The sequence below is a fragment of the Gopherus flavomarginatus genome, chromosome 10 (genome assembly GCF_025201925.1).
Source record: "Gopherus flavomarginatus isolate rGopFla2 chromosome 10, rGopFla2.mat.asm, whole genome shotgun sequence".
Classification (NCBI taxonomy): domain Eukaryota; kingdom Metazoa; phylum Chordata; order Testudines; family Testudinidae; genus Gopherus; species Gopherus flavomarginatus.
In genome coordinates this window covers 73,153,748-73,178,535 of record NC_066626.1, presented here as the reverse complement: position 1 = coordinate 73,178,535, position 24,788 = coordinate 73,153,748, and the positions used below count along the sequence as shown (strand labels likewise).

Here is a 24,788-nt window from a genome sequence, read left to right as displayed (position 1 = left end):
CTGGCCTCAACTGGGAGTGCTGAACATTGGAAAGCCTGGTCCGTAGAGCTTATCTTTGCTACAAAATTGTATCACATTTGAACACGACCGTGAAAAGATAACTAACATGATGCTGAGCATGACTGCCTGGGTCAGTACAGACAAAGGCAGATCTTCTCAAGTAATGAGGAGAGTTTCTCCCGTCGACCCAGCATGGTGTGGACCCCGTGGTAAATAGATCTAAGCTACGTCGACTTGAGTTACGCTACTAACGTAACTCAAATTGCGTAGCTTAGATCGACTTTTCCACATAGTGTAGACCAGCCCTTAGTCTTAGATCACAATCTAATTTGTAATTTAGACAGGGCTAGATTCTGTTACACTAGTGTAAATCGGGAGTAATCCATTTGAAGTCAGAGGAATTACTCCAATTTACCCTCAATATTTCACTGAGATCAGAATCCAGCCCATAATATATTAAACTGTTGACATAAACAGATAGTTAAGGGTTAATGCCTCTTTTACTTGTAAAGGGTTAAGAAGTTCACCTAGCCTAGCTGACACCTGACCAGAGGAACCAATGGGGGAACAAGATGTTTCAAAAGGAAGGAGGGTTTTTTCCTTTGTTAGTTTTCAGTTTCAGCTGGAGTGAAAAAGATCAAGGAACCAGCCTCTTATCAGAGTAGTAAGTTTTAGAAAGGAATAAATAGGTTTATGGGTTATTTCTTTGTAACCTGTCTTGTGCAATTAGAGGTAGAATCAAATTGGGCATTTGGGTACTTTCACTGGTGTACTAAGTTTTTGCCCAGGGGAACATCCTCTGTGTTTTGAATCTGTTGTCTGAGAGAGTAGCTGGTATGCTAATCTCTCCCAGAGGGTTTTCTTTTACCTTTCTTTTCTTTAATTAAAAGCCTTTTTCTTAATACCTGATTGATTTTTCCTTGTTTTCAGATCCAAGTGGGTTGGATCTGGATCCACCAGGAGTTGGTGGGAGAAAGGAAGGGGGATGGTTAATTTCTCCTTGTTTTAAGATCCAAGGGGGTTGGATCTGTGTTCACCAGGAAATTGGGGAAGTTTCTCAAAGCTACCCAAGGAAGGGAGTGCTTGTGAATGGTGGCAGCCAGACCAGATCTAAGCTGGTAATTGAGCTTAGAGCTTCTCATGCAGGTCTGCCACATCTGTACCCTAAAGTTCAAAGTGGGGAAGGAACCTTGACAACTGTGAACTGGTTTGAAGCAGAATGGGGAGGGGATGAATCAGATAGCAGGAATCCCCTTCCCATCGCTGGACATTGATCCACAAAGGGCAATGAAAACAAGGAAAATGTTAGGACTAATTTCTGCTGAGGTAGAACAGAAGAAAAGTTTTGGGTTTTTTGGGGGTTTTTTTTGGTTTTTTTTAAAGAGACACTCATTCAGTTATTATCATCAAGCAGTTTTAAGGATCTAATCTTTCAGAAACTAAATCGCCTTATCCTGTGTTACTTTCACCACGTTGGATTAATAGATTTTAAAGCCAGAAGTGACCATTAGATAAGGCCATAGAATGTCACAAGTTACTCCTGTATTAAGCCCAATATCTTGTGTTTGACTAAAGTTTATCTTCCAAAAAGGCAGCCAGTTTTGATTTGAACAAGACTTCAAATAAAATAAAAAAGATGATCAAAACTATAAGAGATACACACATAGCGTTATATTATAAACTGTATACAAACACACAACTTTTAGTATTTCCCCAATCACAGAAAACACATACGTTGATTTCATTTTGCTTGTCATCGTTTTCTAGTTCTTTCAGGTTTTCATAACTTCAGCCCATGTGTTTGGGTTGCAAATAGTTTTTTGTTTCCATGGGAATTAAAATAATAATATGGAAATATTTCTACTATCTTGTGTTCTGTAAAAAAAAACAAAACCCATAACTCAATGCCACAATAACTGAAATGTTAGTGTGAATTTTTACCATGAACAAATGATTAACCAGATAGAAAAAAAGAAAGGACCAATATGTTCCTATGCTAAAATCTCCAAAAATGTCACAGGGAGCAAAGTGTTCAAAAGTTTACAGTAAGAAAAAAAAACAAGTGATTACTATAAAATTCAACAACTAAACTCTGAATTCTGTAACAATAAAGTAAATCAGATTAGTTAGCCTTAATTATCTACTATGAAGAGTTAGCCTTGAAGGAAATGTCTTCACTAAAAAGAAGCATTGTATGAACCGTAATTCAAATGATCCTTATAAACAAACATGCATGCCAGAGACAATGTCACACATGCTGCTACAAATGTTTCAGAGTTAAGCCTAAACAAATTATTAGAGATATATATCAGAATTATTTTAACAGAGCTAAGACTGTACATTGAACATGACATCGGGCAGCCTGCATTTGTGGTGTGCTATTCTCAGAGCAGCTGCTGCCTGCTGTACAAATCCTGGTTCAAAGGAAGTCTGTGTGAGTTTTGCCTCTGACTTCGACGGCAGCATGGTCTGGCTGTAAATGAAGTACATTACTTACCCCTGTCCCATTCCCACGTGTACTATTCTGCACGAAAGGCAGGTTAAAAGTATTTTTCCCAGAGTCACTCCTCAAACTACCCTATGCCAGAAATCCGATCTGGCAGCTGGAGTAGCTCATTCTGACTGACTTTCTGATCCACAGCAAGCAGCTACCAATACCAGATTTCACCACCCTCCTCTCTCAGCTCGGACACACAAGTCACCTGAAACTGCCACTGGTTTGAAAGAAACAGAAGGAAAACGACCACACTGCATGTAAACCATGTTCTCTGCGCTCATCACCCTCGATCTCTGCTACCTTTGGAGTCTTCTCCTTGAGCTTCCATGAACTTGGCTTCTTCGCTCAACTCCTGCCTTGCTGAGCACTCTTGCAACAACTCTTCCTCGGGCTCTGTCCTTAATCCCCCCCTTCTCTTTTCCAACACTCACTCCCTGGGTTACCTCACCCACAAAGATGACTCACAAACCTGTCTCTCCTGCACCCCATCGTCCCATCAGCCTCTTTAGCATCTCCCTGGCATAACCCGCCATATTAGGAATAGAACTGTCTATCTTTCCTCAAGCCCTTTCCGCTCTCCCCATCACACAGGCAATTCCACTCACCCGCCACCTTGGTGCATTTTCAGAGACACTTCTCTAGGTCCCTATCCAGGCTTTAAAAAATCCTGTTGCTTCTCCCTCTCTGTAACATCTCAAAAACCCACCGCCTGCCCAAAGTCCCCATTGCTAAACTGTCGCACATGCTTTGGTTCTCTTACACTTCTGCTACTGGAATGGCTTCTCCCCTCCAGCTTACCCAATATGCTCCATCAAAACTTGCTCTGACTCTCATCAGAGACTTCCTCTCACATTCAGTATCAAGTTCAAATTCCCATCCCTATTACTGCTCAGTCTAGCTCTGCCCCTAACTTCACTTCAGTTCCCATCTCCTCCCATTACTGATAATGGGAGGAGATGAGAGCTTACTGATACCTTTCACTTCCCACTCATGTTTCTGTGGCTTCTCTCATGCTGCTTTCACACATGGAAGGGCCTCCCTCTCTCTCCTTCGCAAACCCCTTCCTTCAGCTTGCCCTAAGAACCCCAGCTGTCATGCTGTCTGTCTGTCTCTCTCTCTCTCTCTCATATGCCTGGTTAAAAAAAAACAGAAAACTGTACATGAATTACAGGCTACATTACCTTAGCCCTTGGTCTTATGCCTCTTGTCCTCCATCACCTCTCTGTAATATTACAGCATCCAGAGGCCTGATCGGGATTGCGGGATGCACCATCCCAGGTGCTATACAAACACACAGTGTGTGTGACAGCCCAGACCGGAAGATCGTACAATTTAATTTAAGACAGGAAGCAACAAGGAGATGTAACAAACAAATGAAGGAAATGGGGGAGAGTGAGGGTAATGCTCATAGGCACACACAGTTACACACACCAGCTCTGAGCATGATTCACAGGTTTTGAGCCACCTTTTTTTTTTTTTTCAACAAACAAGATATATCGCTGATCTCAGTAATGTCTACTGACCATCTGCCTAGTCATTATCGTTTGCAATAGACATCATGGTAGAAGTACGTCTCGAGGAGAGATTTGAAGAAGTGGTTTTATGGCAAGCTATGTCTAAATCTTACAGATTTTCTCTGCATTTCCTCTCCAGGACCTGCCTTTCCTATCCATCCACACAGCTAAAACTCTCGTCCAGGGTCTCATCATCTCACTTCCCCCACCTCGCTGCACCCCTCCACTGGCTCCATACTCTATCATATTAAATATAAGCTGCTTGTCTTCATCTTCAAGGCCCTTCATGGCCTATCCCCACCCTATCTATTATCACTCATTCACCATCATGAGGTCAACTTCTTATCAGCCCATGATGTCAGCCTCCATCACCCACCCAGGCACCTAAGTGTTAACTCCCATGTAGCCTCTCACCCTTAAGAGGAGCTCCCCAAAGCTACCTCATCGCCCTCCTTAAAACTCTCCTTCAGCGCAACTCCTACAAAGAAACTCAACAACAGTTAGGCTCCTGGTGTGCTGAGAACGCTGCCTATTAATGCTGACCAAGCCTGTTTCGTTTCCTTGTTCTCCCCAATCTGTCTCCATCTTTTGTCTCTTGTTTTACACTTAGATGTTAAGCTCTTTGGAGCAGGGGTCATTTTTTTATTTGGGATTTGTACAGCACCTAGCACAATGGGGTCCTGGTCCGTGACTCTGCTCCTAGGCACTATGGTGATACAAATAATAAACAACAGTAGTTTGGGAAGGGTGCTCCGTGAATAAGGAAGTCATGAAAGAGACCAAAGGTGCTGAAGAAAGATGCAAATGAACAGGTGGGAGAGGCTGCCATCATTGGAGAGGGTTTGGGTCATGCAATCAATAACAAGAACAGATAAGTAGAGTTGTGAAGGCTCCTTTAAAGGAGAACAAGAAGCTTGTATCTGATGCAGTGGAACGGCTCACAACAGCAGTGTGACATCATCGGACTGACGAGCCTGTTGTTGAGCCGGGAAAATGATCTTGACAGTAATGTTCTGCATGAACTTGGGGGGAGGGCGTCAGGTATGTTAGAGAGGAAGAGGACAGGAGGGGAGTTTTAGCTGTCTGGACAGAGAGAAAAGACCAGCTTTTGGAAAAGCTGCCATGGCCCATTCCATCTTCTCTCTTATTGAAACTGTAAGATCCACAGGGGGAGCTAACTTTTCTTACCTGTAGGTACGACAAATGCAAAAGCACTACACAATAGCAATTTACACGGAACTCTACACTTGAAAAAACATACACAAGCAAATAGGAATGGCCTAATTCATGATAGAAACCTAATGAGGAAGCTTTCCACAAACCTAGCTACAATTTGAAAGTTGTGAGCAGTTAAATTTTCCAAACTGCAGTGATTTATTCTGCAAGAGATTCCTTCTTAAGGACATGCAGTGCATATGCATACATAACTGAGTGACATAAAGTAATGGCCCCTTGATCCCTCAGTGTACGTTGCAATGATCGTGCTGCTGCTAATTTCTCATATAATTAGGCTGGGCAGAATTTGATTTTTATTTTGTATCATTTTGGTGGATAATATCAATGTTTATTTTTAACCATTTTTCTCTATTTAAATTTTCACAGTTGTGGGGAAATAATTATTGTCTGACCTCCCCATAAAGGCAGCAGACTTTAAGATTCAAAAAGTTAAACCTTTATAACCCTTGAAACATAAAATTGTCAACATTGTATGTCAAAATATACAAAGTATATTAAATCAAGCTCTAGTAAGTTCTCAAGCAACATTTTTCTTACTTTTCATATCTGTAAATTTCAGTTACTCTATTATCACCAAATTATTAATTGTGTTGGTCTGTGTGTACACAGTGAAACTGGTGTTTACTGACATTTATCAGTAAAAATCTAATCCTTCCAAGCCTACACATAATTAAACAGGAAAGCTACACTGCTATCATGCCCTGTGATCTTAATTGGGAAAGCCTGGGGACTATTGTAGTATACACTTCAGGATCATTCCACTCACAGCACTGTAACTGTATGGATATAGGAGCATTCATGCACATATGGTGACAGGTAATTGTTAACCCCTTTATCTCAGGACAGGAAAAGGATGCAACGGTATTAGTCAGGCCAACCCTAAAAGGCAGCAAAACTCAAATTGCATTTTCTTATTCCAATGTGAACGACTCAGTACATCCCTACCCTGAAATACAGAAGTTCTGGTTCTGAAAGACCCTGCCTCAAACAACCATCCTGCTGACAGGCACACATCAACAATCAAAAAACCAGCACATGGTTCACCTCCAAAGAGTACTTCAACAAACAGCCATTATTTGAGCACGAGTGGTCAAACATGAATCCCCCCCTAGAGTGTTAAGAGTTGAAGCTCATGCCACACATCATCTGATATGCAGTTATCCCCGGTTTTGCAATAAGACTCCAGAAAGACATGAGACCTCCATGTTAGCTGCTATTAACTGGATGCAGAATCCTGAATACTCAGGCAAACAAGTATGTAATCTTTTTCTGGAGATGTGCTAGAATTTTGTTAATTTACCAGAACTAATTCAATTAGCAGAACAGTCTGATTTCTAAGATAGAACTCATTTATACTGAATACCCCCCATTCCTCAGATGACCCCAGTAGTTTCAAAGTATGCTGGATGTAAAATACACTCTTTCTGATAAATGGTATTACTGGGTTTTCAACCCTTGAAGATGCAGGCAATAGTGTATTCTGTTACATTAGTGTGGCAGCAATGCCATCATTAATGTTGTCCTGCCACTTCCACTTCCTGGGCTAGAACCTGCTAGACCTTACACATGGAAGCATCTCCACAGATTTCAATGGAACTACCTGAAAAAGAAAGAATGGCAGAATTGGCCACAAACAAACCCTATTTTTCAGTCATTTATAAAATGTCCTCAAAAAGTTCCTTTTGGAGGTGAAAGTTCCCACACCTGGTATCAGCCCAGAAGCTACTTGTTAAAAAGTTTTATTTAAGGACCAATCCTGAAGTTTTCTCTCAGGCAAAACTCCCAGTGGCACCATGAAAAATTATCTTGTTTTGCCATACTTGGATGACTGGGAATTTTTGCTCTGGCACTTGGATAACTCAAACACAGCTTTGTTTTAGAACTCCAAAGAATCATGATTTCAGTGGGATGCAGTATACTTCACTTCCTGCACGGTCTTGCTGTGCGCTAAGAACCAGTGCTGAGGCACACAAGCCAGTCAAGTGACTCGGCACTTGGAGGGCTGCTGAGTTTTAGTCCAGAAGTAGCTGCATTCCAGTGGCGAGTGAAGTGACTCCTATATCACCTAGTTTTTGTATTCATTTGCAAACTACTTTGGGATCCTTTGGGGTGAAAGGCATTATATATATTTAAAATAAAAAGAATAATCTCACAAATCAACAATGTCAGTGCAGTTGCCTTTAAGGTAGTTATACTGTTCTAAAATAATCAACTCTACTGGCTATTACTGAGCTGTTTTAATTGGAGCATCATCAACACAGGAACATTTGAGGTATCTTTTCCTGTCATTAAGTAACTAGGCCTCGGGGGAAAAAAGTCAATTCTTACTGACAGAGAATCTAAGGGCCTGATTCTGAGAGCGCTTCATTATACACAATTTACCATTGGAACAGGCCATCAATTAGGGCAAAGTTCTGTTCCTAGGAGCTCAACCCTACCCAAAGAGAAAGGGCATAATATCTACCATGCCTGTCTGGGAGCAGACTTGTACTCTATTTCAAAACAGGGTCTCGAGCTCTCCCCAGCCTCCTCCGGGATTCCATGGACTACTCCCATCCAGATTTGATTTCCTAACACCTTGGCAAGCAGCTGAAAAGCACCAAAAAATGTTGTCTGGTCTGCTCAGAATCACAGCTTGTTTTTCCACCTTCTGCAACCAGCACATCCGTAATGGATGTGAAAGCTATAACACTTTAGTACCCAACCCTGACAATCCTCACACCCCTCCCCACCACAAGCAGCCACTGAAAGAAAAATCTCCTTACTGCAACGTATATTTGGCGTTAGCTGGGGAGTTAAGCAAAACCTATATGAAAGGTCTGCTTTATGACTTGGCTTAATAGGCTACTCTATTTTTTGGCCTAAATATGAAGGGCTGAAGCCAATATTAAATCTGACCTGGTCCAGCTGCTAGAGCTCCAGTAGACTGCATCACACCCTCCAGTACACTCCCCATACTGTTGATACCAACGGGTAATAGCTGCACCATAACTGGATCAGATTACTGGGTAGAGTCATAGCATTAGACAGGCAGCCTAAACCACAGGAACCACACAAACAGCGATGGAAGGAGAACTGACTAGACCAACTGGTACGCAAAGAGTTTTTGGAATTAATTATTTCACTGTCCAAAGGAAAAATATGTTGAACCAAACACATGCTACCTATAGCATAATGTCGCCCACTTTGGGCAGCTTTATAAATAGAAGTAAGGAAAGACCAGAACATGTTGCGGTGATGGTGTAACTGCTGAAATGGAACTTGCTCCAGAATGGCTTCTAAGTGCAACTCAATAGCAGGATCTTGGTATACAACTCAGCACGGCTCACATCTTCTGTTCAAAACCATATACGCTGGATTTCATTAAACAGGGCAAACTATTCAGTCATTTAAAACAAATAGTGTATTTTATCAGTAATAAGCCTAAGAAGAGGGGAGAAATTTGAAATCAAAACACTGCTGAAATAAATTGCTTAACTTAAGCTGATGAAAGTAAGGAAATTCAAAGGAAAGGATTGCATCTTCTTCATAGACACTCCTCAGGGCTCTTAGGAGTTCTGGGGCAATACTTTTCAGTTCTGCTCCATGTCCTAGACACAACAGGCTCAGCTAGAGATTCAGTCTGAAGGCTGCCATAGTGCTCTTCGCTGCCTGGAAGTTGGACCCTTTGAGGACAGCTGATGCCTCATTTAAAAAAAACAGCGAGAAAAACATTCTATTTAGAAGCCATTTGAATTATGCTATATTGTGCCCCAATCCTGTGAATAATTAAGTCAGCAGCAAAAACCCCATTGGCATGAATGGGGCTAGGATCAGTTCCATGATCTGCATTTTCTTTTGTGAGTTGCTTGTTTGTTTTTACCAAGAACATCTGAATTATGTTTCTTTATTTCTTCAGGTTCCCTCTGCTTCTTCCTTTAACTGAACCCAAACATACATTCCTAGCACAATCCAAAGGAGTTCAGAAGAACGACACAGTTCACTACGCAGCTATCTTCACTGCAAATATAGGTGGCCAAAAAATGCCAGCAAAGATCACTATCGCACTGTGCTATTATCTGTAGTATGTTGTGCAAGAATAATGTGCCCTTTTCACATAAAGGACTTTCACAGAAATACACTGCACTGCAATTCTTTTGTCAAGCTAACTACCAACTACCCGGGAGGTGGATTACCCACACCAACAGAAGAACTCCTCCAACTGGCCTAAGTAGCACCCACACTGAAGCATTGTAGCTGTACCAGTTTAGATGTAGACATACCTTTTCACAAAGACCAATGAGCAGCCATTGTGCAGTAACAACTTTTGGTTGATGCAGGCTAGATGTTGAACTGTCATCCTAGGAAGAATCCAGATAATGGAGTGGCTGATAGAGGACTCAATTAATAAATTAAAGGAGGGTAAATGTAAATAATGCAAATCAACACGGGTTTCTGGAAAACAGAGCCTGTCAGACTAACTTGATATCTTTTTTGATGCAATTACAAGTTTGGTTGATAAAAGGGAGAGTGTTGGCATGATATACTTCAACTTCTGTAAGGCATTTGACTTGGTACCACATGACATTTTGATTTGAAATCTAGAATGACATAAAATTAACATGCCACAAATTAAACGGATTAAAACCTGGCTAACTGGTAGGTCTTAAAATGTAATTGTAAATGGCCAATCATCTTTGAGATGGTGTATTTCCAGTGGGGTCCAATACGGATTGGTTCTTTGGTCTTACACTATTTAACAATTTTAGCAATGACCTAGAACGGGGATCGGCAACCTTTGGCATGTGGCCTGTCATGGAAATCTGCTGGCGGGTCAGGACGTTTGTTTACCTACAGTGTCTGCAGGAATGGCAAACCGTGGCCAGTGGGAGCTGCAATCAGCTGAACTTGCGGATGCTGCAGGTAAGCAAACAGTCCCTGCCCACCAGAGGATTTCCCTGATGGGCCACGTGCCAAAGGCTGCCAATCCCTGACCTACAAGAAAATACAAAATCATCTCTGATAAAGTTTGCAGATGACATAAAAGTTGGGTGAGTGATAAATAACAAAGAGGACAGGTCACTGATTCAGAGTGATCCAGATCGCTTGGTAAACGGAGTGCAAGCAAACAAATTGTGTTTTAATACGGCTAAATGTAAATGTATACATCCAGGAACAAAGACTGTAGGTCATCAGTACAGAATGGAGGACTCTATCCTGGAAAGCAGTGACTCTGAAAAATATTTGGGGGTTGTGGTAGTCCCATGCAATGGTCTTTTGTTCCAGTCTTCCTATGCTGTGTTTTAGACACCGGCTAGTTCATACGTAATTCTCTTTACGTAGTATATCAGAATATAAAAGAGTGGCGATACTGGGTCACACCAAAGGTCCATCCAGCCCAGTATCCTGTCTTCTGACAGTCGCCAATGCCAGGTGCCCCAGAGGGAATGAACAGAACAGCTAATCAAGTGATCCATCCTGTTGCTCACTCCCAGCTTGTGGCAAACAGAGGTTAGGGACACCATCCCTGCCCACCCTGGCTAATAGCCATTGATGGACCTATCCTCCATGAACTTATCTAATTCTTTTTTGAACCCTCTTATAGTCTTGGCTTTCACAACATCCTCTGACATTAAGTTATTAAATACACAGTGTCTCTGTCACCAAGGATGTTCATCTATCACAGCCATAGGTTTGTGTAGTCACAGATTCCCACATCTACTAGCTGCCGCAGCATTAATGGCAATGCATGCTAGACAGTGGAGAAAGGAAGGCATTGGACAGAGTCCCCAAGTGCCTTTCTTCCTGGGGACATCCTTCATATGTACTTTGATAGAAGATTATCATACAGCATGAATTGTTTTAGAGGGTTTCTACACTTCACAAAGGCATGCAGCAGTTTGTTATCGCACTTGCAGAGAACAGACTTGCCGATTAAATGCTGTAAGATCAGTTTGGGTATTACTTATACTACTTTAGGCATGACACTTTGGAGCAATGCACTCCCTTCCCCCAGCCACCACTCTTCTTTGCTACAGCCTTCTGACATGAGTGGTGCTGTACTCTGGCTGGTGCCAAAGTGAAGGATTCCACAAACTATTGTGTAGACAAGGCCACACTTTGGAAAAAAAAATTTATTGAACAGCTGAGGCCTGTGCACTCCAAGAGGGAACTTAAATCCTCTCTTTAAATAGATTTACTCTTGTTATGGCATTGGCAGTTGGGAGTCATTGTTTTGAATTCTGAATTGGGCAGCCCTGTGAAAGTCACTCAGCCAGTGTGTGCTGATGTTTCCCCACTCGCCAAATGTAAATACTGGGCTGACTGTCAGGCTTAGTTACAAGCAATACTGTCCGCAGGTCACAGCCAGGAGTAAACTACACACACTTCCCTATGCTACTGGATCAGTTACTCTAATCCCTCCTAAGTCTGAGACCATCCTTTTTATTAATGAAATGTTAAGGAACAGCAATTCTGAATTTCTGTTTCCATATAGTCTCAGTCTTTGCTTTAAATAAACACTTCCAGACTTGGGGATGGAGCAAGAGGGAGAAAGAGGCAGACACACTGTAAATACTGGTTTCTTCAACAGTGACAAACACTTCCAGTCAAATCTCCAGATGGCTACTCTGCAGCAGTTAAAAGTATTTAGAAGAGTCCCTGGATTTGATCAAGTATCAGAAGCACCCCCTGGCCTCACTCACACATCTCATTACGTGCAAGTAGCAATAAGCAAAGGAACCTGAGCTCCTATGATCCCTCCAAGCAGCCAACAAGGAGGGAGGTGGTAATTCAAATGCAGGGAGCCACAATACCACAATATATGGTATGCTATTGGGCAATATTTACAACTAGGTGGTACGCTGCGATGGTGCAGTTTGGTGAAGCAAACATCCAAATACACATACCACTGCAAAAGGCTCTCCAGTCACCATCTCTATCTGAAGGGCCTTTGTTTAATTAGCAGATATATTCTAAAGGGATAGGTCAGTGGTTTGAGCCTTGGCCCGCTAAACCCAGGGTTGTGAGCTCAATCCTTGAGTGGGCCATTTAGGGGATCTAGGGAAAAATCTGTCTAGGGATTGGTCCTGCTTTGAGCAGGGGGTTGGACTAGATGACCTCCTGAGGTCCCTTCCAAGCCTGATATAATATGATTCTACTGTGAATGCCAACCATTAGTTTCCATAACAGTTAGTGACAAACACTGAATGTAAGCACTTCCTGAACAAAGATATTTACATATTTCAAATGTGAAGTCATAAAGAATGTGAGACTATCTGGAGGTATAATGACCTATTTACCTTTTCTGCCTCTCATCCCCATGAAACTCCTTGCTGGAAGTTGCAAGAATGCACATTCCAATTGTAAAGGGAAAAAAAAGCTACTGTAATGTGTTAAAAAAAAAAATCTCTTACTCTGCATTTTAACTTAATGCTGAACTTGGCACATCTTATGTACCTATATAACCTGTATCCATTTTTAAAACCCCTACAAACAGCAAAAGTTTGACAATAAATCCAAGTTTACAGTATCTGTGAATTCTATCTTCAATAGTAAGATAACATGATAGATGAGGAACCACTTAGCAAGAAGGAAGACGCATGCTATACCCTCACACAACAGTACATGTTCCCCATTAGTGACGACAGCGCACACATATCAGGATGTCTTTATAGTTTGAACTGGAAATGATATTCCACTGACTTTTTTGATAACTTCTTCATGCTAAGGGTGGAAAGAAGTTCAGCTTCCACCACAAATGCTCAGTGCCAGACCAAACTTACTCAAAATTCAGTTGCACAAATAGACTTTTTTTTGTATGTAAGACATAAAAATGCAGCTTATTGGATAAGTGTGTAAAGTATGGAGAAGTGCTGCATTCTTCCATCCGTTGCCAGATCAAAAATTCTGTGAAAACAAACACTGAAATGGAGTTGGGGAAAACACTGAACTCTGGATCACCTGCAACTGGTATTCTAGGCTCTCCATAATGCCAAAGGACACAAATAATTGCAGCGTGAATCATGGTTAATTCACTCAAGGCTCTGGGTCTCCAAAGCAGTTTTTTATCTCATTCTCATGAGAACTGAGCAAAGTCCTCTAGTTAACCACAACAGAAGCCCAATAAATTTCTCATACAGGCTGGCCAATGCGTTTCAACCATGATTTGGAGGAAACCTATCCTTGCTCTCTGAGACTCCCCCCAACAAGGAAGCTAACTAGTGCAAATTGTAATGGTAACACTTATTCACTTAAGAGAACCAACTTGTTACACAAAGGCCAAATAGGCCTTGGACAGTGGTGACTGATTACTATGTAGAGTTCCATGTCCTACCACCCATTCCTATCCCCCAAATGACATCACTACAAATGGTAACAAATTCTGACACAGAAAGCTCATTCAGCCATTGTATCCCCTCTTCAGCTATTAATATACACTGACATGTATTATAAAAACAGTTGTTAATGTAAAACTCACATTAGCTGTTGTTCAATGCAAGAGTGAAAAAATACTGGCAGCTTATAGGCATATTTTACAATAAAATCAAGTAGTATATTTCAAATATATACAGCACAAATTCATTAATTCCTGTTAACAATGAGACAACTATTGGAGATGACCAAATCCCCCAAGTAAATGAACAAGCTACACAAACAATCCAAGTTATCTCATTGCAGAATGTAACCTCGTATTCAATTTGAGAAAAAGCTTAATTGTGATTTAAAATACAAAATATTAGTAAACGTGTTTGTTAAAGTAATGAAGTCTTAGTACCCTGGGTCCTTGACTACAGCATCAGCTACAAAATCTTGGATTGAGAAATGAGGTGAGAACAGTGGGTTTAGTAGGACTATGATGAAGTCTGCAGAACAAGTGAGAATGAACAAGACTCTACTACGTAACTGTTTAAAGGAAGTTCCTTACAAATAAGACAATATGACTTGCCAGACTGAAGCAGTATTAAACTCTAATCGCTTTTGCCCATGCAGATCTTACCTTGTAATTGCTGGAATTTACCCAAGATGTGGCAAGTCCATCAACCATTTTATCCAACAAAGTCTGATCATGTTCAAGATCAGCAGACTTCTGTTTATCTGAGAAATAATCTATCAATTCTTGGCCAACCTGAAGTCTCTTTCCAACGTCTTTCTGAAGCACCTGCGCTAAGCAATACTCCATACTGGGCTCCATGGTGTGCTAGAAATACAGCACCGGCGAGAATAAAGCTAGAGGGCAGTAGGTCTGAAAAACCCCACTATAAATGTATCCTGTAGGTCGCCTCTTTGTTCGATGAAGGTTACTGAGGGCCTGGGTTTCAAAGATGCAATTCTGGGAATGACAACAATGCACCATGTGTGTCTGAAGAGCAGCTGGCAGGATATTAAAAGTCCAGTTTAAATAACTAGTAATAGATAAAGCTGCGAGTGGTGCAGCAATGTTGTATTATTGGGTCTGGAATATTTCCTAGTTCAGCAGTCCATTCTGCAAGAAACGAAATAAGACAGCATTTTAGGTTAAACAAATTAAATATGAAGAAAATCAAAAGCATGTCACAAAATAGGTTATTCATCAGAGGGACATAAAGATGTAATAAAGTGGATACAAATGGTATAACTAGGATTTTTTTTAAACAGACAGCATTAGGTAGGTTAGGAAAAAGACCCGAGGCTATATTTCAAAAAAGGCAGTTCTCCATCAGTCCCCTAAGAAGCAGCTTTAGTGACAGATCCAGCAAATCTGGGTCTCAAATAAGGGCTGATGAGAATTCAGTGTATTCTGTCTGTCCTCAAAGGTAGAGTGATGATCCCACAATATGGGCCATCAGTCACTGAGAAACTCTGTCTGTTTTAAGAAATGAGTACAGAAAGAAATTTGGATCTCATTTGACTGCTAACTTTCAACCATCACTGCCATCAGAATCTGTATCATACTTTAGGCCCTGTCTAAAATACAGGTCAAACAGCAGGAGCCAGAACCATAGACAGCTAGCTTTTGTTAAGAAGATGCAAACATTGTTTCCAGGGATCAAACTATGATGTGCCACATTACAGCATAGTTTTGTAAACTGGCTAACACCATTTAGCCCTCAATATGCTGGCCTGGGAAATAGCATTATCCCCTTACTAACATAATGTTTAAAATGGGGTGTCGCTAATACTGTTTGAGATATTCTGTAAGTGGGGCCATAAAGGAAACTCAGGGGCCAAACTCTGCTCTCACTGGGGATTTATAGCAGCATAATCCATGGCATAACTCTGGATTCTCAACTCTGTAACAGAGCAGAATATGCCCTTTAATGTTCCTTTTCAGCAGGGCTTTTCTGCATCTTAACACAAGCTGATGAAGTATGTCAAGGAACCTCCAGGCTAAGGCTGCTGACTGGAAATCTCAAAATCTCACTTTACAAGCAGCTGCAGCCTCTCTCTGCCACTCCCCCTCCATAACTAAATGAATCATCTCCACTAGCCAGGGAGCAAGACCACTCCCCCCACCACCACCACCACCTCCATGCCTGCCCTTTAGCTTCGGTCTCCCACATGCTACTGTAAATGGCGGAAGCTAGCATCACTACGTACAATTTCCCTGAGGTGCTCTCTTTACAGGTGTCACTTTTCTTTAAAAATCGGAGGCAGGTAAAGAATCTGGGATTTTTATTTATTTATTTATTTTACTTTCTAATAATAACATCCAAAGCTAGAAGCCTGCCCTACTTCTGCGCTAGCCCAAGGAAAGCAGGTCAGACTCAGTGCAAGGGAAGGGGGAACCGGAGAGGCTGCAAAAGTAGAAATCTTAACTGCAATGAACCTATAGGCACAAGTTCACTCAACTCAAAAGCACCTAATTGCTATTGGTTTGAGCAACAAAACCTTGGCAGTCAGTTGTTTACTTCTGAAGAGCTGATGGCAGGTGATGTACAAAAAAGCTTAACTTGGAAAACAAGAATAGGCCTTACACAGCAGTTTATTTTTCAGCTCATTATTCCAGTTCCTCTGTCTCTGCCTAATTTACTAGCTGCCCAATAAAAGATATTATCTCAGCCGCCCTGTCTCTCTAATATCCTGTATTGGGACCAATACAGCTACGACCCCCCATACTTCTTACAAGCAGACTTCAAACAGAACTGCTAGACATAATCCAGTGCCTTATGCGCTATGGAGCCTTTCCATGTCTGAGGACTCCCAGTCCCATTTAACCACAGCCAGACCAGTGCTGGGTGTCCCTGCCTCCTGCACTCATCTGTGCTGCTCTTAAGTGATAGGAGAGCAGAGCCCTTCTCCATTCTGGGTCACCAGAAAAAAAAATCTAGCCCAGAATGGCAGTGAACAGCACCTTTTTTAACCATTGTATTGCAGTCTGGGGTCTCAGCCCAGTTCCCACTGGACAAGTGTCTGTCAAAAACTACCCGTTGTGGGCAAAAGGTCCAAGACTGAAAAGGTAACAGGGCCTGAACTCCCCCTCTGCCCCCTTTTAAAGATGGCCCCTGCAGATCAGTGCTGAAGTGAGGCACTTCACACTGTTGTGGTCTGTGCAGTACTGTCAGTCTCTAAAGGCTTAATCAAGGCTTTTAATCCAGCACCATTCACAAGCAATAAGCACCCATCCCAACATCCCTAGGACTGGCCCTAAACTTGCACCATTTCAAATGAAGAGTTGATAAGCCATTATGATTTTGCAAGGCTCTGATCTGCCCACTTGCTCAGTGCAGGTGTAGGAGCAGGATTTTATAACGTCCCATAAGAATTAATATATGATTTGATTTCATCCTGTCAGCCACCTTTTTTGAATAGCAGAAAGGAATGACAGACCAGAACAATCCTTATGACTGATTATGGTCACTTTTTTGTTTTAGGATAAGTTATCATGTCTACTATGGTTTCCTTTATGTATTACAAATTAGGCACGCTAGTTAAATATACATTTCTTTGTTTTACGGTTTATTAAGTAAGAGACAGGATCTTGTATTGTATCATGTTAAGGAGATTAGGGGAATGCTGAGGGCCTGAAGCCCCAATATGAACCGTTTTAGTTATAAGATTTAGCAAGGCTTGATTTACAATGTATGCTGCTAAATATACAATATTGCTGTCTGTATACCTTTGCAGGTTTCTGTAAGAGATTGTTTGTGTGAATGAGGAATGCATGCATCAGGAAAAGATAAGGTGTGAAGACCATCACAAATGTCCAGATGGTCGAGAAGAAGTGAGAGACTTGGAAAGACAAGGAGACAATCAGAACACATCCATTGTATCTGATGCTAAACACTTAGCAGCACTGAGGACATCAGAGGTGAGGCAGGCACCCCCGAAAGCAAGACAACAAATAGGAGATAATGATGGGAAGTACAACAATAACCATCAAATGATAACACCACTTAATGATCAGAGGGGTAGCCTTGTTAGTCTGGATCTGTAAAAAGCAACAAAGAGTCCTGTGGCACCTTAAAGACTAACAGATGTAATGGAGCATAAGCTTTTGTGGGTGAATGCCCACTTTGTCAGACGCATGTAATGGAAATTTACAGAGGCAGGTATAAATATGCAGGCAAGAATCAGTCTGGAGATAAGGAAGTTAGTTCAATCAGGGAGGATGAGGCCCTCTTCTAGCAGTTGAGGTATGAACACCAAGGGAGGAGAAACTGCTTTTGTACTTGGCAAGCCATTCACAGTCTTTGTTTCCATTTGTTTCACAGTTTCAGTTCATTTGCAAATTTGACACAGCCAGATCAGGATTAAATAAAGACTGTGAATGGCTAGACAACTACAAAAGCAGTTTCTCCTCCCTGGTGTTCAAACCTCAACTGCTAGAAGAGGGCCTCATCCTCCCTGATTGAACTAACCTAGGTCTTGGCTACACTCACACTTTACAGCGCTGCAACTGGGGTGTGAAAAAAACACCCCCCTGAGCGCTGCAAGATACAGCGCTGTAAAGCGTCAGTGTAATCAGGGCAGCAGCGCTGGAAGCGCGGCTCCCAGCGCTGCACGCTACACCCGTAAGGGATGTGGTTTACATGCAGCTCTGGGAGAGCTCTCTCCCAGCGCTGCCGCTCTGACTACACTCACACTTCAAAGCGCTGCCGGGGCAGCGCTCCCACAGCGCTGCCGGGGCAGCGCTTTGAAATTCCAAATGTAGCCATACCCCTACTTATCTCCAGACTGATTCTTGCCTGCATATTTATACCTGCCTCTGTAAAGTTCCATTACATGCGTCTGACAAAGTGGGCATTCACCCACAAAAGCTTATGCTCCAATACATCTGTTAGTCTTTAAGGTGCCACAGGACTCTCTGTTGCTTCTTACCACTTACGGACTAACGATTACAGGATGACATTGCAAAATGCATGGACTCAAATGGGAATTTACAACTATAAAGCTGGGGTGTTTTGCTATGGAACTCTGGGTTCAGCCCTGCAAAGCCTCAGAGCCTTGGATAGTGACCGACAAGAGCCCAGCTCCACACTCGTACTCAGTGTAACTGGCCATTAGATTGACTCGAACCACAACAGACCGGTAACTATAAACATCACTGGCAGGATGCACGTACGTACGTATGTACGTGTGTGTGTGTGTGACTAAGAAGCATATGCTAACTGTTGTATTTTCAATAAATGCTGCATATTTACCTTCCACTATAAAGATCCTGTGTGCTTTGTATGAGCATAACACAGGTTTTTTCAATGGGAGGTAACTATGATGGTGACAGAAAATACTAATATTTTAAAGGGTTGGAGAGTATACTTTGCACTAGTAAGTTTAACATAATTCTGCCTTGCACAACTGTGCTTAAGTCTGTGCCAGCTGTGTAGTCACTGATTTCATATACCTAGAGATTATAGAATATCAGAGTTGGAAGGGACCTCAGGAGATCATCTAGTCCAGCCCCCTGCTCAAAGCAGGACCAATCCCCAGACAGATTTTTACCCCAGCTCCCTAAATGGCCCCCTCAAGGATTGACCTCACAACCCTGGATTTAGCAGGCCAATGCTCAAACCACTGAGCTATCCCTCTCCCCTTGACCACTGAAAGCCCCATGAAACAGTTTCAGGTTAAAAGGAGAGAACCACAGGAGTAAAATGAAGACCAAAACACCGAATGCAACCAAAATGCAAAATCCCCACACAGAAGCCTGAAACTAAGGTTTTGCTACCTCACAACAAAGCTCTTCGGAGGTCTCCCAGCACAGGAAGGCCAGCTAAGGCTGCAGACCACAGTCCCTCTTTGTCTGGACAGTTCTGGGCAAGGCCTTTCAATTTGGTTCACTGCATTTGTGACCTCCCTTTTTGGATTTCTTTTGCACTTATTTAGCTTGCACAAAAACTAATTTTTATCTGGGCATTAGGCCCAGTTTTGATTTCAGCTTTCAAACCTTGACCACTGTCTCAGATACTGTAATGGGAAATTGAATAGAACTGTCTTATTTTCAAAGCCCTTTTTAAAAGGAGGTATTAGTTCCAAACTTAAGGACTCCCACATAGCCTTAAATCTCAACCTCTACACCCTCCCATTATCATCTTTACAATGAGGATATTTACCTACCCTCCTCCCCACAAGTGTGGGACGGCCAGTTCACAGCTTAAAACACTCTGAGTTCCTCCAATGAAAGGCACTAGAGTATCAAGCAAAAGTAATTTTCAATTGTGATAGCTCAGCCCAGTTATATAAAATGGAATAAAAAGCCCTCTTCGGGCCTGACTACATGGGGAAATTTATCAGAATAGCTATCACAGAATACAATAATCTGAATTAGCTCTTAATGTGGACACTATTCCAAAAAAAGTGATTTTATTCCAAAATAATTACTCCAGTCTGGAAATGCACTAAATATTCTAGAATCAAGTGGCCTATTCTGGAATAGTGTCCACACAAGGAAAATGACTGGAAAAGTTTTGACCTGAAAAGTTATTCTGGGCAACTTCCCATGTACACGAGTCCTTAAAGCTTGTTAAGATGCAAACTACCCATTTCAAATGAGTATTGGCTGGCCATGTAGTCAAGGTGAGGGAACCTAGGGCTTCAAAATGTTAACCTGCATCATATGTAGTATTGTTGTGGCTGTGTTGGTCCCAGGATATTAGAGAGACAAGGTAGGTCTCTCTTACCAACAGAAGCTGGTCCAATAAAGAATATTACTTCACCCACTTTGTCTCATTAATAACCTGCACATTTTCAGTTGTTAAACTTACTTAAGGTAAAAACTGAAAAATATCAAGCCAAGACCCAGATGTTTTAAGCTAATTCATTTAAAACTTAACAGTTTTTCTAGGAATAGCTTCTTTTTAAGTCAGGGTAAGATTGTATAACACTTCCCGTGTTTTAGAGAATGAACGTGCGCATACAAGCCAAATCACATCGCAAGGGAACACACACCCCATAGTCTGTGTAGTCGAGCTTACTGCACACACAAGGGCTCCGTGCATCCCTCCCACTCTCCCACCTCCCTCTATTTCAGGGACTCCCTACAACTCTCTCCCAATGTCAAACTGGCAGGGGGTCTTGTGTACTCCTCATATTTCCCCTGCTCCCATACCATGGTCTCCCATTCCCCCACACCAGTGGCTGTGTGCACCCTCATTCCCACTTCCCCAATTCCTCCCTTCATCCCACCATGACAGGGCCTCTGTGTGCCTCCATATCCTCATTCTTGGGGCCTCCAGTCTCCCCCACCCATGAAGGTTCTGTGGCCCCAATCTCTCCCATGTACCAGGTCCCCTCAAACTCTTCCCCCTCCTAAGGTTGTGTTCCCCCCTATGTCTCCTTGACCCACTACTGCTGGGTCCCCTATTCTTCCCACCATGCCAAGGCTTTATTCCCCATCATCCCCCCAAACCACATAAGCGTCCCCCCCTTCTGTACAATATGCCAGGGGCTCTGTCCTCTCACCCCATTGCCCCCTCAACAGCAGCATCTCCTACTCTCCACTCCATGCTAGGGGTTCTGTTCCTCACCCTTCCCCTACTTTCCCAATCTCCCCACCATAACAGCAGCCCTGTTCTCCACCCTGACACATGTCCCCCATCCCCCATTCTCCCCACCATGACAAGAGCTCTGTATGTGTCTCCTCCCCTCTCCAAAGTACCTTTCACCCCCCAGATTGGAACAGAGGGTAAGCAGATGGTGCCATCTTTTCCTCCACCTGGAATAGGTTTTCAAGAGGCAGGACTTTAGGAAGGAATTAATCCTTCTCTCTCCTTTCCCTCTGGCTGCCCTTGCTGACTGAGCGTCTGCCTCATAGGGAAAACAATTATGTTTCTTCTATCATGCAGGGTGTCAACATATTTAATGCTATTGGGAGGATGGGCGGAGGTATTACACGCAAGATGTTTAATGGGTGCCATCAACCCATGCCAGCAAGCTCCACATGTCCCCCACTTTCTCTCTGGATGTTCCGATTGTCCCCCAAATCAGTAAGCTTCTGGCCATCAATGGCTACTTCAGTCCCTGAAATTTTGGAATTGATCAGCTACAGGGTTCAAAACTTAACACATTACACAGAGACAAACAGAAATACCACTGAGTAAGGCCTCACGAGTTTGGCCAATAATGCAATCTTCTTGTGGATGCAAGTCAGTGACCCACAAGAGGAGAAGGCATGTGTTATACATGAGGACAAGGTCTTTGTATATACCAGAACAGAAAAAAGGAGTATAAATGCAAGATTAACATCCCAGGCAAAAGCACTAAACAAAGAAAAGAACCCAGGGTTTACTTTAACCAGCTAACAAATGTTAAAACTATACCTGCTCTGTCTGCTCTAAGATTTTCACACTTGTTAGAGAATGTGTTTAAAAAATACCCTCTTTTCCCAGTGTAAACATGACTAAATAGTGAGCTGGGATGCTGGAGTAACAAAGTCCCCCCCTGGGAAAACCAAATCTCAGGTAGGCAAAGATGAACCTTGTAGACAAGGAAGAACATGGCAGCTTTGTCAAAAATGCCACTCCTGCAAGGAGCACCTTGGAATTCGGCTGAGGCTTGGTCTTCACTACCAACTTATGTCAGTATAACTACATCGCTCAGGGGTGTAGAAAATTCCCTTGAGCAATGCAGTTATGCAAACCTAACCCCCACTATAGACAGCACTATGTCAAGGGAAGGGCTTCTCCCATCGACACAGCTACTGCCTCTGAGGGAGGCAGAGTATCCATGCCAATAGGAGAAGCTCTCCCATCAGCCTAGGTAGCACCTTCAACAAGTTCTACAATGGCGCAGCTGCACTAGTACTACTGCAACGCTGTAAATGTAGACATGCCCCAAGTGCACAAGCGCTGACTTTTATTTTTTCCAGTGGGGGCTCCACCGACACTCCACTCCTTCCCTCAAAGCCTTGCCCCCACTCTGCCCCTTCCCTAGCTCCTGCCCTCACTCCACCTCTTCCCACCCCTGCCTGCCTGCTGCTCTCCACCAGCTGCTGAACAGCTGTGACTGATGGGTGCTAAGCACTCCCCCTTTTTTTTTCCTTTTAATCTGTGGGTGCTTGATCCCTGGAGCACCCATGGAGTTGGTGCCTCTGCCTAAGTGGATGTTCTGACTCCAACCCTCCTTCTGCAAATTGTAGCATCTCAGCCCTGTGGGGATCCCTCTGGTCCAGTAGAATTTAAACTCTACACCCTCTGAGTAGTCAATACCAGGAAGATCCACTGACTCCAGGAAGCTACAGAGGTAAAGCTTTGAGGACCAAAACCTTTTCCTCCCAGAGGCTGTCCAGTCATGTAAACCTTAAGCCCTTGCAGAATTCCAAGCCAGGAACCCAATGATGCAAACTTGTTATGTCTGGAGTCTCTCCAGGTTTAAAAAATAGGTGTAAACATAGGACCAGAAGCAACCCAAACACTGCAAATCTAGTCAAAGGCACTAGGCCTCGATTCAGGAAGACGGACTAGATTGAATTTGATCTAGGCAAGTAGTCTGACTGGATGATCCAAAAGATTTAGGAAACTACTATTCTGCAAAAATGAAGCCCCGCTTTGTTTACATAAATGCTCAGTCACCGTGCCCACCCTGCCCCCTCTAAATTTTCTACCAAAGTCATCTAGCAAAGAACCACAAGCTTCAAATTAGTTATGAAGGTTTTGGTCCAAAACTGGATTTACAAAAAGAGAAAGTAAAACCAGCTAACTATGGAAAGCACAATCTAACTCAAACCCAGTAATCAACATCTAATCGCTCCACCTCGGCTCATCCACAACACTGAAAAGTCTGGATAGTCCATACCAAAGCAATATGCACAGTTCACACTGAATTGGTGCAAACGGTTAAGTAAATATTTATAACGGTTTTGTGAAAACATGAGAAAAATCAGTAAAAATGCAAAAGTGGACATGGTAGAGGATTTTAACTTTTTGCTGTGCTTAAAAAAAAAAAATCCCCTCTCACTTGTGGCAAGTACAAAGCTTTTCTTGGAAAGTGAAATTCTGATGAATTTACTAGTTTATATCTTTTAAGCTTTCACTTTAAAATTATGTTTCTAGCCCTTGTGATTAGGAAGGAAACCCTCTGAATGTGACAGATGCAGTGCTGTCTTCCTGTCAGTACATGAAAATTAACCTGGAATAAGGTAGGGCGTGTGAATTTAAAGCAGATTAACTATTCCTGACTAACTCTACGTGTGAATGCTCTGTCTCTGTCTTTTGGAAGTGGATTAAACTAATTTGGAATAAAGCACTTTGAAGTAAGAGCATGGAATTTAATCAGGACTAGATATTCCAGACTAACTCCCTGCATAGACATGCCCTTATAATCTTCAGACAAACTGCTGCTGCTCACAGCTTCCCAGATCAGGAGTTTCACCACTGCTACTCAGAACCCTTTGGCTGCAGTGAGACTGACAAAATCAGTCAGTTTTACACTGCTGTGACTCATGAAAGTTGTGAGTAACAGCACTTGCACTGGAGTTGTCGTCCCTGGGCCTCGTTGGTGACCCTCCTGAATGCATCTCTGTAGGCGCCTCTGGCTGGTAAATTTAGGTTTATGGTCAACTTTCAAGCCCTGATACTGCTTATTCAGTACAATATTAATTTCTTGGGAGTTGCTGGCAAACAAACCAACCCACCAAAACAGCACAACAGTTGTATTAAATAACGCAGTGGCATAGTTACACAAACAGGACTCCTTCTCTACATTTCTTATAAAGTAGTTGCAGGCAAATTTCAAATTAAAGATTAGCTCAAGGCACATCAAACAAACAATCATGCCTTTGAACCATGACTTTCCACTAGAGTGAAGAGCTCCTCTTAAAGAGGTTTCCAATTTCAAAAAACAGGCAGTGATGTTTGTTTTCAAGTATAAAAGCCTACAAAAGAATCACTATCTCAAACACCCCCTGCCAAAAGGAATGAATAGGTCTCAGGATTGGGCTTAATAACTAGGCTCTCTCAAACCAATGGTTCATGTCCCAGCAGGGACAACACATCATCCTTCAGAAATGAACCAAGTACTGTGCAGATGACATGTACTTTCTGAGAACAAAGAAAGGATCTCATGGCTCTTTCTGAAAGAGGAAGGGACTTGCCCCAGCATCTTTGGCCAAAATTGCCTCTTCTCCCTCAACTGTTGCGCTGAGTCCC

At 42.5% G+C, this 24,788-nt stretch overlaps 1 protein-coding gene across 46 annotated transcripts in view; it reads right to left on the bottom strand.

The window, feature by feature from the left end:
• CLASP1 (cytoplasmic linker associated protein 1) overlaps positions 1 to 24,788 on the bottom strand; it is a 278,689-nt gene that overhangs the window by 237,305 nt on the left and 16,596 nt on the right. For all 46 annotated transcript variants that reach the window (XM_050916932.1, XM_050916931.1, XM_050916934.1 and 43 more), the window contains one exon: positions 14,225 to 14,710. In XM_050916932.1, the coding sequence (XP_050772889.1) occupies positions 14,225 to 14,419 (195 nt within the window). In that variant the 5' untranslated portion in view covers positions 14,420 to 14,710. The remainder of the gene's footprint in view (positions 1 to 14,224; positions 14,711 to 24,788) is intronic.